Source organism: Bos javanicus, chromosome 1 (assembly GCF_032452875.1).
Source record: "Bos javanicus breed banteng chromosome 1, ARS-OSU_banteng_1.0, whole genome shotgun sequence".
Taxonomy (NCBI): domain Eukaryota; kingdom Metazoa; phylum Chordata; class Mammalia; order Artiodactyla; family Bovidae; genus Bos; species Bos javanicus.
This window is the reverse complement of record NC_083868.1, coordinates 111,067,378-111,079,596: the sequence shown is the minus strand read 5'-3', so window position 1 is coordinate 111,079,596 and position 12,219 is coordinate 111,067,378. Positions and strand designations below refer to the sequence as shown.

General features: G+C 46.4%; 1 protein-coding gene across 4 annotated transcripts in view; it reads left to right on the top strand.

Moving 5' to 3' along the window:
- Positions 1–12,219, top strand: part of KCNAB1 (potassium voltage-gated channel subfamily A regulatory beta subunit 1) — a 444,529-nt gene that overhangs the window by 428,433 nt on the left and 3,877 nt on the right. For all 4 annotated transcript variants that reach the window (XM_061417766.1, XM_061417774.1, XM_061417784.1 and 1 more), the window contains 2 exons: positions 2,174–2,294; positions 6,979–7,067. In XM_061417766.1, coding sequence (XP_061273750.1) covers positions 2,174–2,294; positions 6,979–7,067 — 210 coding nt within the window. The remainder of the gene's footprint in view (positions 1–2,173; positions 2,295–6,978; positions 7,068–12,219) is intronic.

Sequence of the window (12,219 nt, the reverse complement as noted above, 5' to 3'; positions counted from 1 at the left end):
AGAGCAAGATTTATGTTGAGGGTAGAGAGAAAAGTACTCAATAAATGGATGTTTGGTATTTGTTATTTTTAGAAATCTTCCTCTCAGAGCTTCCATGGTGGCTCAGTGGCAAAGAATCTGCCCGCCATTGCAGGAGACCCAGGTTCGATCCCTGGTCCAGGAAGATCCCACATGCCACCTGGCAACTAAGCCCATGGGCCGTAACTACCGAACCTGTGCTCCAGAGCCCAGGAGCTGAAATTACTGAGTCCACATGCCACAGCTACTGACATCCCACATCCTAGAGCCCGTGCTCCGCGATAAGAGAAGCCACCACAATGAGAAGCCTGCACAGGGCAACGAAGACCCGGCACAGCCAAAGATTAAAAAAAGAAATTTAGAGAAGAAATCTTCCTCTCATTATGGAGTGTGTATGTAATGCAGACATTACATTCACACACACACACACACACATCCAACTTGTAACTCAATCTTAAGAATAAAAATGTGTTGCAGATAATAAGATTTCAAAAACTGGAATTTCATAAGATTGATAAGTCAGTCAATTATTCTTTATGTGTGTGGTATATACTAAAACCTGAGGAACTCTCCTAGTAGTAAAAAGCAATAACTCAAGAGAGTTTTGGCTATTGGTTTTCAAGCTTTTTTTTTTCATTTCAGTAACAGACATACTGGTCCCTTGAAAGATGTGAATAGATTGAAATGAGGATGGGTGATATTTTTCCCCTTGAGGACTGTAAAAGTAAGTTCAGGGACTTTCTGATGTACCCAGCATGCTGCCCGGGAAGTGTTGATTGCCCTTAACTGTCCACCTCATCACTGCTGGCACCAGCCATCACCTCGAGAGAGATGCCCCAGGCTGTGCTTCCTCCTGGAAGAAGCTGAGGTCTCTGGAGCTGAGACTGGGAAAACTCTTGGCCATTTTGCTAAGTAAACTTAACAAAAGGAGCCAGACCATAAGCCCCTGAGATCTAGGAGGAGAACAAAACTGGGTGGGCTTATTCTTCCTTCTTTTCATATCTGCAAAATCATTCCAGAAATCATAACAAAACAATGTGGTTGCCTTTTTCTTTGGAAATACTGTCTTGTAATGATGAAAAAAATACTTGAAAGCCAGCAGCCTACTGAAATCATGTGGGTGGAGATTTGGTGATGACTGCCCAGCTTTCTGCTGCCTTTGAGACGGAAAAGGTCTGTGGTGGCAACTGTGTCACCACACACACAGTGGAGGAAGTCAACTTTGCCACACAGGGGATGGTTCTTATTATTGTCACTAAAACAGACTAACATTCTTACAAATATTCTTTTCCTTTGGGTGTTGCTGTACAGTGCTAGTTTTGTACATAAGAGTCTGTTGCTCCTTGTTTCATAGTAAGAGCAGAACCTTCTAAAAAATAGGGCATTGAGAAGTTCTAAAAGATTTCTTTCCTTACATTTAGGAAATTAGGCACACTTTATAGGCTACATCAGAGTCAGCCTCGTCTTACAGGTTTTAAAGATTAGTTTCCCATTTACCTTTATAAGCATCCTTGCCTTTTTAAGTTTCAAACATTATACAAACATGTAATACACATTTGGGAAAGTCTTTATCCACTTTAAAAATGTACTGGTACCTATCCACATCTTCTAGAAAGAGTAGACAAAGCTTACGATAAACCGCATTAAAAGAATACAGGAGAGACGGGGTAAATTGAAGGCAAGAGGGAGAAAGACAGCTACAGCAAGAATGTAACATAATGACTTCCTTTGAGCAGAAAGCTTGGCACCCAATTTTCTGCACAAAAAAAGAAAGATAACAGCCCTTGGTGAAATGTAAATACCTTCCCCCTCTCCCACCCACCTACATTCTAAGGGCTATCACAATAAGAACCATCTTTTCCAGACGGGATATAATTGATTATATGTCAGGATTTTAACAACTTTTGTACATGTCGATGGATTTGAATGGTGAGCTTTAGACAAAATCAATCTGTCTTGAACCAATAAATAAGGTGCGAGACCACGGGGAACATTTCTTTGCATGAAGACATAAGCATCCTTGTTTGCAAACAGAAAGGTCAGGGCCAAGAAGACTCAGGAATTCACCACAAGGCTCTTATATTTAATAGAGTTAACAGTCTTTGCATCAAACCCTTTCCAGACATTAACACTGAAATGTTCTTCTTATCTCTAGTGCTACCAGTGGTTGAAGGAAAGAATTGTGAGTGAAGAAGGGAGAAAACAGCAAAACAAGCTGAAAGATCTTTCCCCGATCGCGGAGCGTCTGGGATGCACGCTACCTCAGCTAGCCGTGGGTGAGAGTCACGGGGGACGGAGGCCCTCTCTATTATTGATTCACCTCTCTCACATGATAAACCACCTGGTGTAGGGGCAGACAATCTCTGAAGCAAACACTGCCGGTTAATTCTATTGAAAATGAGGTTTTGTTTAGAGTTCCTCAGAGTGTTCCACATGCTGAAACACTCTTCTCACTTCCTCTCCTTTGCCTTGTAAGACAGTTTAAACAAGAACACGTCAGTGAAAACACACACGTCCTCACAGTGTCAAGGGTGAGCGTCCCTGAACTCTGTGGTGACATCCACTGCTTCTGGCTCAAGTTTCCTTCCCTGTTGAAGCTAAGGCAGGGTTGGTGAGAGGCTGAGGAGCAGGGCTGTGACTGAGGCCAAGCCACTGCCACATGGAAAGCCTATCTTAGGGGAGCAGCGTCCCAAAACTTCTGAGGGCTGTGAAGATGATTCTTCTGACACTGTGGAGTCAGTGAAAGGTCACGGTCACTGGTGACAATTGAAGACCACATCGCATCAGAACAGTCCCAGAGAAATACAATGTACATCATTTGTTTAACTTTTAAATTTCCAGGAGCCATGTTAAAAAAGTAAAAGAGAAATAGATGAAATTAATTTTTAAATGGACCACATTTAATCCAATATGGCCAAAATACTGTCATTTTTAACCTGTAATAAATATAAAAAGCTTATTATATTTTTATTTAATAATATTTCACACACTTTCCTACAAAATCCAGAGTGCATTTTGTACCTATAGTACATGTCAATTCAGGCTAAACACATTTCCGATGTTCAATAGCCACAAGTGGTGAGAGACTGGGGATTAAACAGAAAAGCTAGATTTTCAGTTCCCTTGCTGAGGAGTATCTGCCAGGCTCTGTGATAAGCTCTTTATGCTCATCATCATCTCTCTGTAATTGTCAGAACAATCCCACAAAGTATATACTGGTCCTAGACCTAGTCCTCCATCACAGACGTTAATGGAATTTCCCTACTGTTATCACCACTTTACAAATGGAGAAGAGGCTGAAAAGAATTCATGTGGTAGCTGTGAGAAGAGAATAAAATGGGTATAGATTCTAGAAAAAATTCCCAAGGAGTAAGAAATAGCAGGAATTGGGATAAATCAGATACAGTGAACCAATGAGATAAAAAGCTCAAGATAAGTTTTGTGCAAATAAAATAACAGAATATTTGTTAAATGCTTGACCCTTCTGATGTTAGAAGGCAGGAAGATCATAGTTGGCAGTAAATAGTCGCAAAAAGATGGAAATGGAAGGAGGCTGTAGGGGGGGAATACCATTTACCTAAGTATATGTATGACTATTGCTTTAACCCTCTCTTCTAAAAAACAAAGATTATATTGAATGTGATAAGGCAATGGCAACCCACTCCAGTACTCTTGCCTGGCAAATCCCATGGACAGAGGAGCCTGGTAGGCTGCAGTCCATGGGGTCGCTAGGAGTCGGACACTACTGAGAGACTTCCCTTTCACTTTTCACTTTCATGCATTGGAGAAGGAAATGGCAACCCACTCCAGTGTTCTTGCCTGGAGAATCCCAGGGACTGGGGGGAGCCTGGTGGGCTGCCGTCTATGGGGTCGCACAGAGTCAGACACGACTGAAGCGACTTAGCAGTAGCAGTTAGCATCCCTAGAGCTTTTATGAATGCAGTAAAAGGTATTAGCTATTGACATCAGCAAGTTATTTAACTTGCTATCAGTTTTATCATCTGCAAAATGGGCATAATAGTATATATCTTGCAAATGTATTGAGTAAAAGGAAATTATGTATGTAAAGCAGAGTAGGCTCAGTAAGTAACTAGTGAAGATGAGAATGAAGATGATGATGGTTTTGCAAAGAATCAGACATCCTGTGCTGAAACTCTGTCCACTCCTAGCCATCATATATGGTCAGAGGTAGAGGCACAAAGAAAAACATCTGTTCTTAAACCATAGCCATAAATATGATTGTTAGGTGGTAACATGAAAGTGAGTATTGAATACAGCTCTGAAAGAGACAGAAGAATACTGTCTTTCTAAAGAGAAAATCTTTACAACATTTAGACTTTCACTAAATGTCAGATGTACACGACTCTTTACAGAGTCCAAGTTTAAGTTAAAACATACTTTTTTTTCCTTTTCCTCCCTCTGTGTCCCCAGGTGTCTTTCTTGCCTGTCATTTTTTTTTCTTTTCTTTTCTATGTAAACAAGTAGTTTTGTTTTTAACCACAGAACTCTCAAACTGAGAGGGAAATTATTTCCAGACGTATTACTTTTGATCTAGTAGAAGTATGGGGGAAGGGGAGATCCTCTGGCAGAAAACAAGCTGGTGCTGCTACTGCTACTGCTAAGTCGCTTCAGTCATGTCCGACTCTATGCGACCCCATAGACGGCAGCCCACCAGGCTCCTCTGTCCATGGGATTCTCCAGGCAAGAACACTGGAGTGGGTTGCCATTTCCTCCTCCAACGCACGAAAGTGAAGTCAAAGTGAAGTCACTCAGTCGTGTCCGACTCTTAGCAACCCCATGGACTGCAGCCTACCAGGCTCCTCTGTCCATGGGATTTTCCAGACAAGAGTACTGGAGTGGGGTGCCATTGCCTTCTCCAAGAAAACAAGCTACTTGAGCCCAATTGTGGGCTGGTTCCCACGTCTCCCATCTGCACAGGAGCCAGCACACACACCTTGTTCATAAAGAGGCACTCTGGATCTGCCTGTAGGTGACCCCTGATTAGATGCTGATTATCCAGCATCATCTGTTTCCCCTGGTGTTGGCCAGCACTGCCCAGTGAGTTCTCCTACGCCTGGCCGCCCACGGGGGAATCAGCTGTTGCTGACATCAAGTAGTTTACGGGCAATAATTTTCCCAGTGCCCTGCTCAGAACTTCCACAAGCGCCAAAAAAGAGTTCTAAGTGCAAAGCAGGAAATAAAGCAGCCAAAAAAAAGCCTGGGATCACTTGGCTTGTTGCCTTCATCGGACATTATTTTGCTCATGTGGAAGGATTTATGATTGCCTTAAAACGTCTGAGCATGGTAACAGCTTGACAGCATCAGTTGGTAGCCCAGCCTGAGCAAATAGAGGGAGGAGAGGTCTTAAGGGATGCCCATCAATTATTCACGCCCCCATTTACTCAACCAACAATAAGCACCTACTGTGTGCAGGTGCTGGGCTGGGTGCTGAGCATCCAACTGCAAATAACACACATCTCACACTCTGGTGGACAAGTCAAGAAATTAATGGATAATTTTAATACAGTGTGATGATAAAATGTGTTAGTCACTCAGTTCTATCTGACTCTGTGACCCCATGGACTGTGTAGCCCGCCAGTCTCCTCTGTCCACGGAATTCTCCAGGCAAGAATACTGGAGTGGGTTGCCATTCCCTTCTCCAGGGGATCTTCCCAACCCAGGGATCGAACCCATGTCTCCTGCATTGCAGGAGTATTCTTTACCATTTGAGCTACCTGAGAAGCCCAGTTGAGAAGGGCATTGTGGAGGTGGGAGGAGGGAAGTAACATGTAGGAGTGCCAAACCCAGCCTGGGACTCAGGGAAGGACTTTGGGAGAAGGCTGTGCCCATGAGGAATTCCAAATGATGAGTAGATATGAATGAGGCAAAGGCCCATTCCAGACCAAGGGGACCACTTAAGCCAAGGGCTGGAGGAGGAGAAACAGAGCATATTTGGGGATGGAGAGGATTCACAAACACTGCTGCTGACACACAAATGTCAAGGCAGAGAGTGAGGAGACAGGAAGCTAGACCAGGGATCAAACCTACGTCCCCTGTGTTGGCAGGCAGATTCTTAACCACTGGACCACCAGGCAAGTCCGGAGGCTTATTTTAGAATGAGAGAAATTTGATTATGTTTTCTTGATAAAGAGAACAGTAAGAAATAAAAAATCCAGGAGAACAAGAGAGGAAAAGAATAGTGACTCTAATCAAGTCCAAGAAAAGGCAAAAGGAGTGGGATCAGCACAGAGTTTGGCTTTGAACAGACATGACCCCATAGCCTCTGAAACTGGAGAATGTGTGTGTGTGTGTGTGTGTACTTGGGTCTGTAGGCGAATGGGGAATTAAGGGATATCCTACCTGAGAGATTCAAGTTTCTGCACTAAGTAGGAGGCTGGGTCATCTGCTGACGGCGACAGGGCCAAGATTGAATAGGGGTTTAAGGGTAGAAGCTGCTACAGGTAAAGGCGGAGTGAGGGGTTAGAGGGTTAGCAAGAGAGATGATCTCCATGGATCTCATGTCAGGAAGAGAGGGAGTCCAGACAGGGCTGACAGGTCAGTGGAAACAAAGGATCCAGATCAGATACCCAGAGTCTACAAGGACTCCACATAACAGATGAGGAGAAAGTGAGAGCATGAATGAGATGGAAAGACAGATGGAAACAGGAATCCGGATGTCCATCCATGAGCTGTGTCAGGTGTCTTCAGGAACAAAGCTGTGTTCCTGGACTGGACGCCCCACTTGTGGGGCAGAGGAGGCCTAAGGCCACAGTTCACGTGCACGGATTCTACCAAGCCCTCTACACGACAGGGGCGCTGCTGAGGCTCAATCCTGGAGTGCACCTCCATCCTCCCACAGAGTTAACACGTTTTGGTTGAGACAGAGGAACTGCAGATGGTGTTTGCAAACTCAACAGTCAGAAGTGCTTTGGCTTCCTGACCCAGTGCTCTCTCTTCCAGCGTGGTGCCTGAGAAATGAGGGTGTGAGTTCCGTTCTCCTGGGATCATCCACTCCTGAGCAGCTCATTGAAAACCTCGGTGCCATTCAGGCAAGTATTGCAGCCCCTGCCACCCAACTGCAGGGAGTCTCCTGGTGCCTTTGAGGACGCCCCAGGCAGTGTCCTGGCTACCCACCCCCTCCTCCCCCACCTCTGTCCTTCATCGCCTCACAGCTGAGTTGCATGACAGCCCCGATACAGGGACGGGAGGAGAGGAGAAATGGGGACAACGGCAAAAGAAGCCACAGAACTTTCACAGTACGTGGATCCAGGGATGTCCTCTTCTTACTAACAGTCAGTCTCCTCCAGGCTTATTTCTTGGACAGTTTGTGTCTGTGGACAGTGTGTTTTAAGACCCAAGCAGTGTTCCTTATACTTGGCAACTGGGTTCCCAGGTCTAAGCATGAAAGCCTTCCCTATAACTGGCTTGAAATGGAGCAGCCATAGGACAATATGAATAATCATGTATTCACTTTTTTTCCCTACAAATATTTATTGTCAGTCTGCAGTATGCCAAGCCCCTCCTTTCTGCTCTGCTAGTATCCTATATTCCTCTCTCCATCACAGCACTTCTGTAGTGTAATTGCTTGTCTCCCCTGAGGTCAAAGACCTGTGTCTTTCTTGCTTCTCCATTGATTTTCCAGTTCCTAGGACTCCATGGCCCTTAGTCAACTCAAGAAATGCCTATTGAATGAATCAATGTTTGCCATACTGAAGACAAATAGGCTCAGAATTCCAGGATCACCTCTCCCTAATAGCAGTTTCAGGAGCATCCACCCCTACTTCCTCTCCTGCAGGGATTGCCAGGCCTGGATGGTGCCTAAAGTACCCAGGAAGCCTGTAAGGGCAGCAGGAGGGGAAGAGAGTGAAGTTCTGGGAGTCCTGGAGAGGGGTGGGGTTGGTGGCTGTGGTGACCATCCCATCCCTAATGGCCACATTTCAGTCCTGAGCCTGCCTCATGCTCAGCCCAGCCAGGGGCCACAGGAGTGAGCACACCCACAACTCTTCCCACAGCTGTCACCTGCCCTAACAGCTAGGGTAGTTTGCTCATTGGGTAACAGAACTATCTTAACAGCTTCTCGTCTGTCCATCTTTCCCTGAAACTAGCACTTAGCCCTGTTAACCTCTCTCAGAGGGAAGTAGATGGAGATGGGGACAAACTAAACTTAAAATGTTTTAAAATTCTTTTGAAAAACAGCCCTGAATATGCTGGACATAAAGGTGCAGACCTCCTACCCATCATCCCCTTTCTTAGGGCTGTGCAGCTGGGTAAACACCTCTGCCTCTCTGGTTCTGAGAAACCCCCAACCCCACAACCCTTCCTGGATTGTGGGGTTCCCCATCTCTGCCTGGGGAATACTCCTCTTATGAAAGCCACCCCCATCTTCTCTTATTTTCACTTATGCTTTGGGAACAGATAAAGGCTACACAATGAGGAGAAGGAAACAGGAACAGTCTATACACAAAGGAACTGAAATGCAATCCAGTGATTTCAATTCCACTAATATATATTGAGCAAACTGAGAGATAGTGAAGGACAGGGAGGCCTGGCGTGCTGCAGATCATGGGGTTGCAGAGTCAGACATGACGGAGCAACTGATCAACAATACATATTGAGTGCTTATTCTGTGTCTGGCACCATGTTATGCAGAGACCATTCTAAATATAGGTCACTGCCCTCAAGAGCTCACAGGCTGCCTGAGAAAGAGTGAATTAAGCAAGCCTGCTCTGTAGCCAGCACTGGGTACACCACAGGAAAGCAGACACGTATCACCCAACCTTCAAGGAGCCGACATTCCAGTGGGAGAGGCACATAATAGATGTATAATTTCAAGTGAGAAGGGATAAATAAATAAAGATGGTGTTTTAATAGAGACCAACTGGGAAACAAGTGAGCCCACTTTAGATAATGTCCTTGCCAAAGGCCCCCCTGGAATATATGTATTCTGAAACCTGGAAGTGGAGGACACAGCATGTGAAAAGCCCTGCAAAAAGCAGACACAGGGAAGAGTGCAGAGGCCCTGAGATGGGGAGTGTATGTGTGTGTGTGTGCGCGCACGCGCGCTCAGTCGTTTCTGACTGTGACGCCTTGGAGTGCAGAGGCCCTGAAATGGGGTGTGTGTGCGCTCAGTCGTTTCTGACTGTGACGCCTTGGACTGTGGCCCACCAGGCTCTTCTGTCCGTGGGATGCTCCAGGTAAGAATACTGGAGTGGGTTGCCATGCCCTTCTCTGGGGGATCTTCCTAAACCAGGGAGTGAATCCATGTCGCCTGCATCTCCTGCAGTGGCAGGCGGGTTCTTTACCACTAGGCCATCTGGGAAACCTGGGATGGAAAGGCACTTGGCTCTTCTCCAGGGAGCACAAGCCTGAGGCTAATGTGGTCAACATGCAGTGAGCATAAAGGGTGGTGAGCACAGGCAGGGGACAGGTCACACAAAACAGAACACTAGAGCAGTCAGAGTTTTGTACTCCTCATAGGAAACCCTTTGGAGGGTTTTCAGAGAAGGGACACACTGTTTTTTGAATTTTTAAAGATTGCTTTGGCTGCTGTGTGAAATGCAAAATGAAGAAAGGCATGGATGGGTTATCCAGGTGACAGGTGATGGTAGCTTGGACTAGCAAGGATTCCATAGGTTTTGGTGAGACATGGCTTGTGGATGGCTTGGCAAGAGGAGGAAGGAGTTGAGGATTCCTATCATGCTAATGGAGTGATCACTGCCATTCCAAGGGGAGGCTAGTACTGCTTGAGATGGTACCTACGAAAAAATAAAGAGGTAACTCCTGGCTGTGGGAGTTCTCCAGATAGCCAAAGATGTATTTCAGAGGAGAACTGAGTCCGTAATCTTCCCAAAGCATTTCCTCCCTAACTCTGGCTGGTAGGGGGATGGGGCTTCCGTGCTCTAAGGGTAAGAGAAAGGGGGTGTTGTCAAGCAGGGAGCTGTTACCTGGAGGGCTTACTGTCCCCTCTCCCTTCCTACCCCACCTCCTGTGAGCCCAGCACCAGAGATTCTGTCCTTGGCAAGCTGTGACTGGGCCCCTCCATACAGTGAGAGTAGAGAGAGCTGGGGGCTCCCAGCAGCAGTAGGTGAGATTGAATAAAAGAGTGCAGTGTCCGGGGCTATAAAGAAGGAAGTCTGTAATGGGCAAAGGAAGGCAGCTGCTCCAAGGAATCAATGTGCCTAAGCTGAGCATAAACTGGAGGGGCATTTATCAATCAGAGCCTCAACAGATCAGACTGGAGAGAAGCTGCAGCTGCAGGCAGCCCTCTTGCACAGGTCCCCATCCTCCAGCCTTAAAGCCCCTCTGAGGTTCCCCACCACCTACTCAGAGAAGTCCAGGCTTCTCAGCAGTCGGGCCTTCCCATCCAGGCCCGATCCCCACCCCCTCACTTACCTCCCCCAGGATGTCCTAATCCCAGAATAGTGGTCCTCCACCTAGTGTCCACCACCCCAGACTGCCAAATCCTGCTCCATCCCCCAGGTCCAGCTCGACAGTGACCCAGTTCCGGGAGGACTTCCCTAATACCTGCCAGCCCCGCAGTGCCACCCAGACCCTTCCTCACTGCCTAACTGCTGCAGTCACGATAACACTATGCCTGCAAAACTGCTAGCTCGTGGGATGTTTGTGTGATCTGTAGATGAAAATGTTTTCAAATAGTTGCCAACATTAAAAAATGGGGCAACTTGACATAAAATGCTGAATGTGTGACTTCTCTTGAATATTTAGGTCTTGTGTGTATATGTATACACACACACGTATATATACACATACACACAAGCATATATACACACATACATACATATGTATACATATATTTCACGTTTTATTCAAGTACTTTTATGATTTCACTTTCCTAATGTTTAGATCTCTTACTGGTATAATAAATGAAGAATCCTTTTCCACATATGGCTAACCCACTATATTTTAGACATAAAACTTCTGACAAGTCCAGTTTCTAGATCTGAGTTTCACTGTTGTGTTTCACTCTAAACAGCGCAAAAGTTTAGAGCCTCTGAGGCTTCAGAGCTGGTGGGAAACCAAACTCTCCTTTAGCTTCAGAGAGGAAAATGTTACAGACCAGTGAGGAAAGAGCTCTGCCATCCAACCAAGCCCTGAGGGTTCTGAGGCGAGCACTGAGTGGAGACAAGGTCACCCTGGCCAACATGACTGCAGCGCAGGAAGGGCGAGGCTGAAACCGCACAGTCGGTCATTGTGAGTGTATTTCACCACGGCCTCCACACAGGGTCAGACTATTCTTGCAAGAAAGTCTGCCTTTGTCTCGTCTTGTGGTGTAATGCATGCCCTTGGCCCACTTCGTGCAATAAACACTAGCCGGCCCTAGATGAGCTCATCCTTTCCCAGGGCTTCAGTGAGCATGACTGTGCAAATAACTCGCAAATTCTCAACTCCAGTCCTCCCACTACCACTAAGCCCCACAGCTGCACTTCTGGTTGCCTGCAAGTCACTTCTCCATGGGGTCCTACAGGCACCTTCACCTCAGCATATCCACCCCCCCCCAAACTTCTTATGCTCCTAACTTCTCCTGTGGTCTCTCTACAGCTAGCTACACCAGTATCTTCCTAGTCACCCAGTCTTGAGATCACCATCAGCCTCCAAAATCTGAGTCACTCCTTTTCTCCTCCCCCACCACTGTCTTGCCAGCCAGGTGATGCCACGGTAAAGAATCTGCCTGCCAGTGCAGGAGATGCAAGACACATGGGTTCCACCTCTGGGTGGGGAAACTCCCGTTGAGTAGGAAATGGCAACCCACCTGGGAAACTCACCTGGGAAACCCCATGGACAGAGGAGCCTGGCAGGCTACAGTCCCGGGGGTCAGAGTCGAACATGACTGAGTATGCACACACTACGGTCTAGTTAAGGCTCCTGGTGTCTGGCTCTGATTGGAGTATTTCTAACATCTGTATCCCCTTTCAATCTCCTTCCAAATCATCCTTCAGAATATGTCCAGGTGGCTGATGGGGTCATTCACAGCTGAGAAGTCCTGAGAGGTTCCCCACCACCTACAGCATAAAGTTCCAACTCCAAAAAACGGCATTCAGGGCCTTCCGTTCTTTACAACTTCCCTCTTCCCATCATCTCCACACCTCCCATACTCTCTCCCGACTTGTACCAGCCCATTCACAGACTTCTCACTTCATGCTCTTCCATTAACCTAGGATGCCAGTTAGATAACCTGCAGCT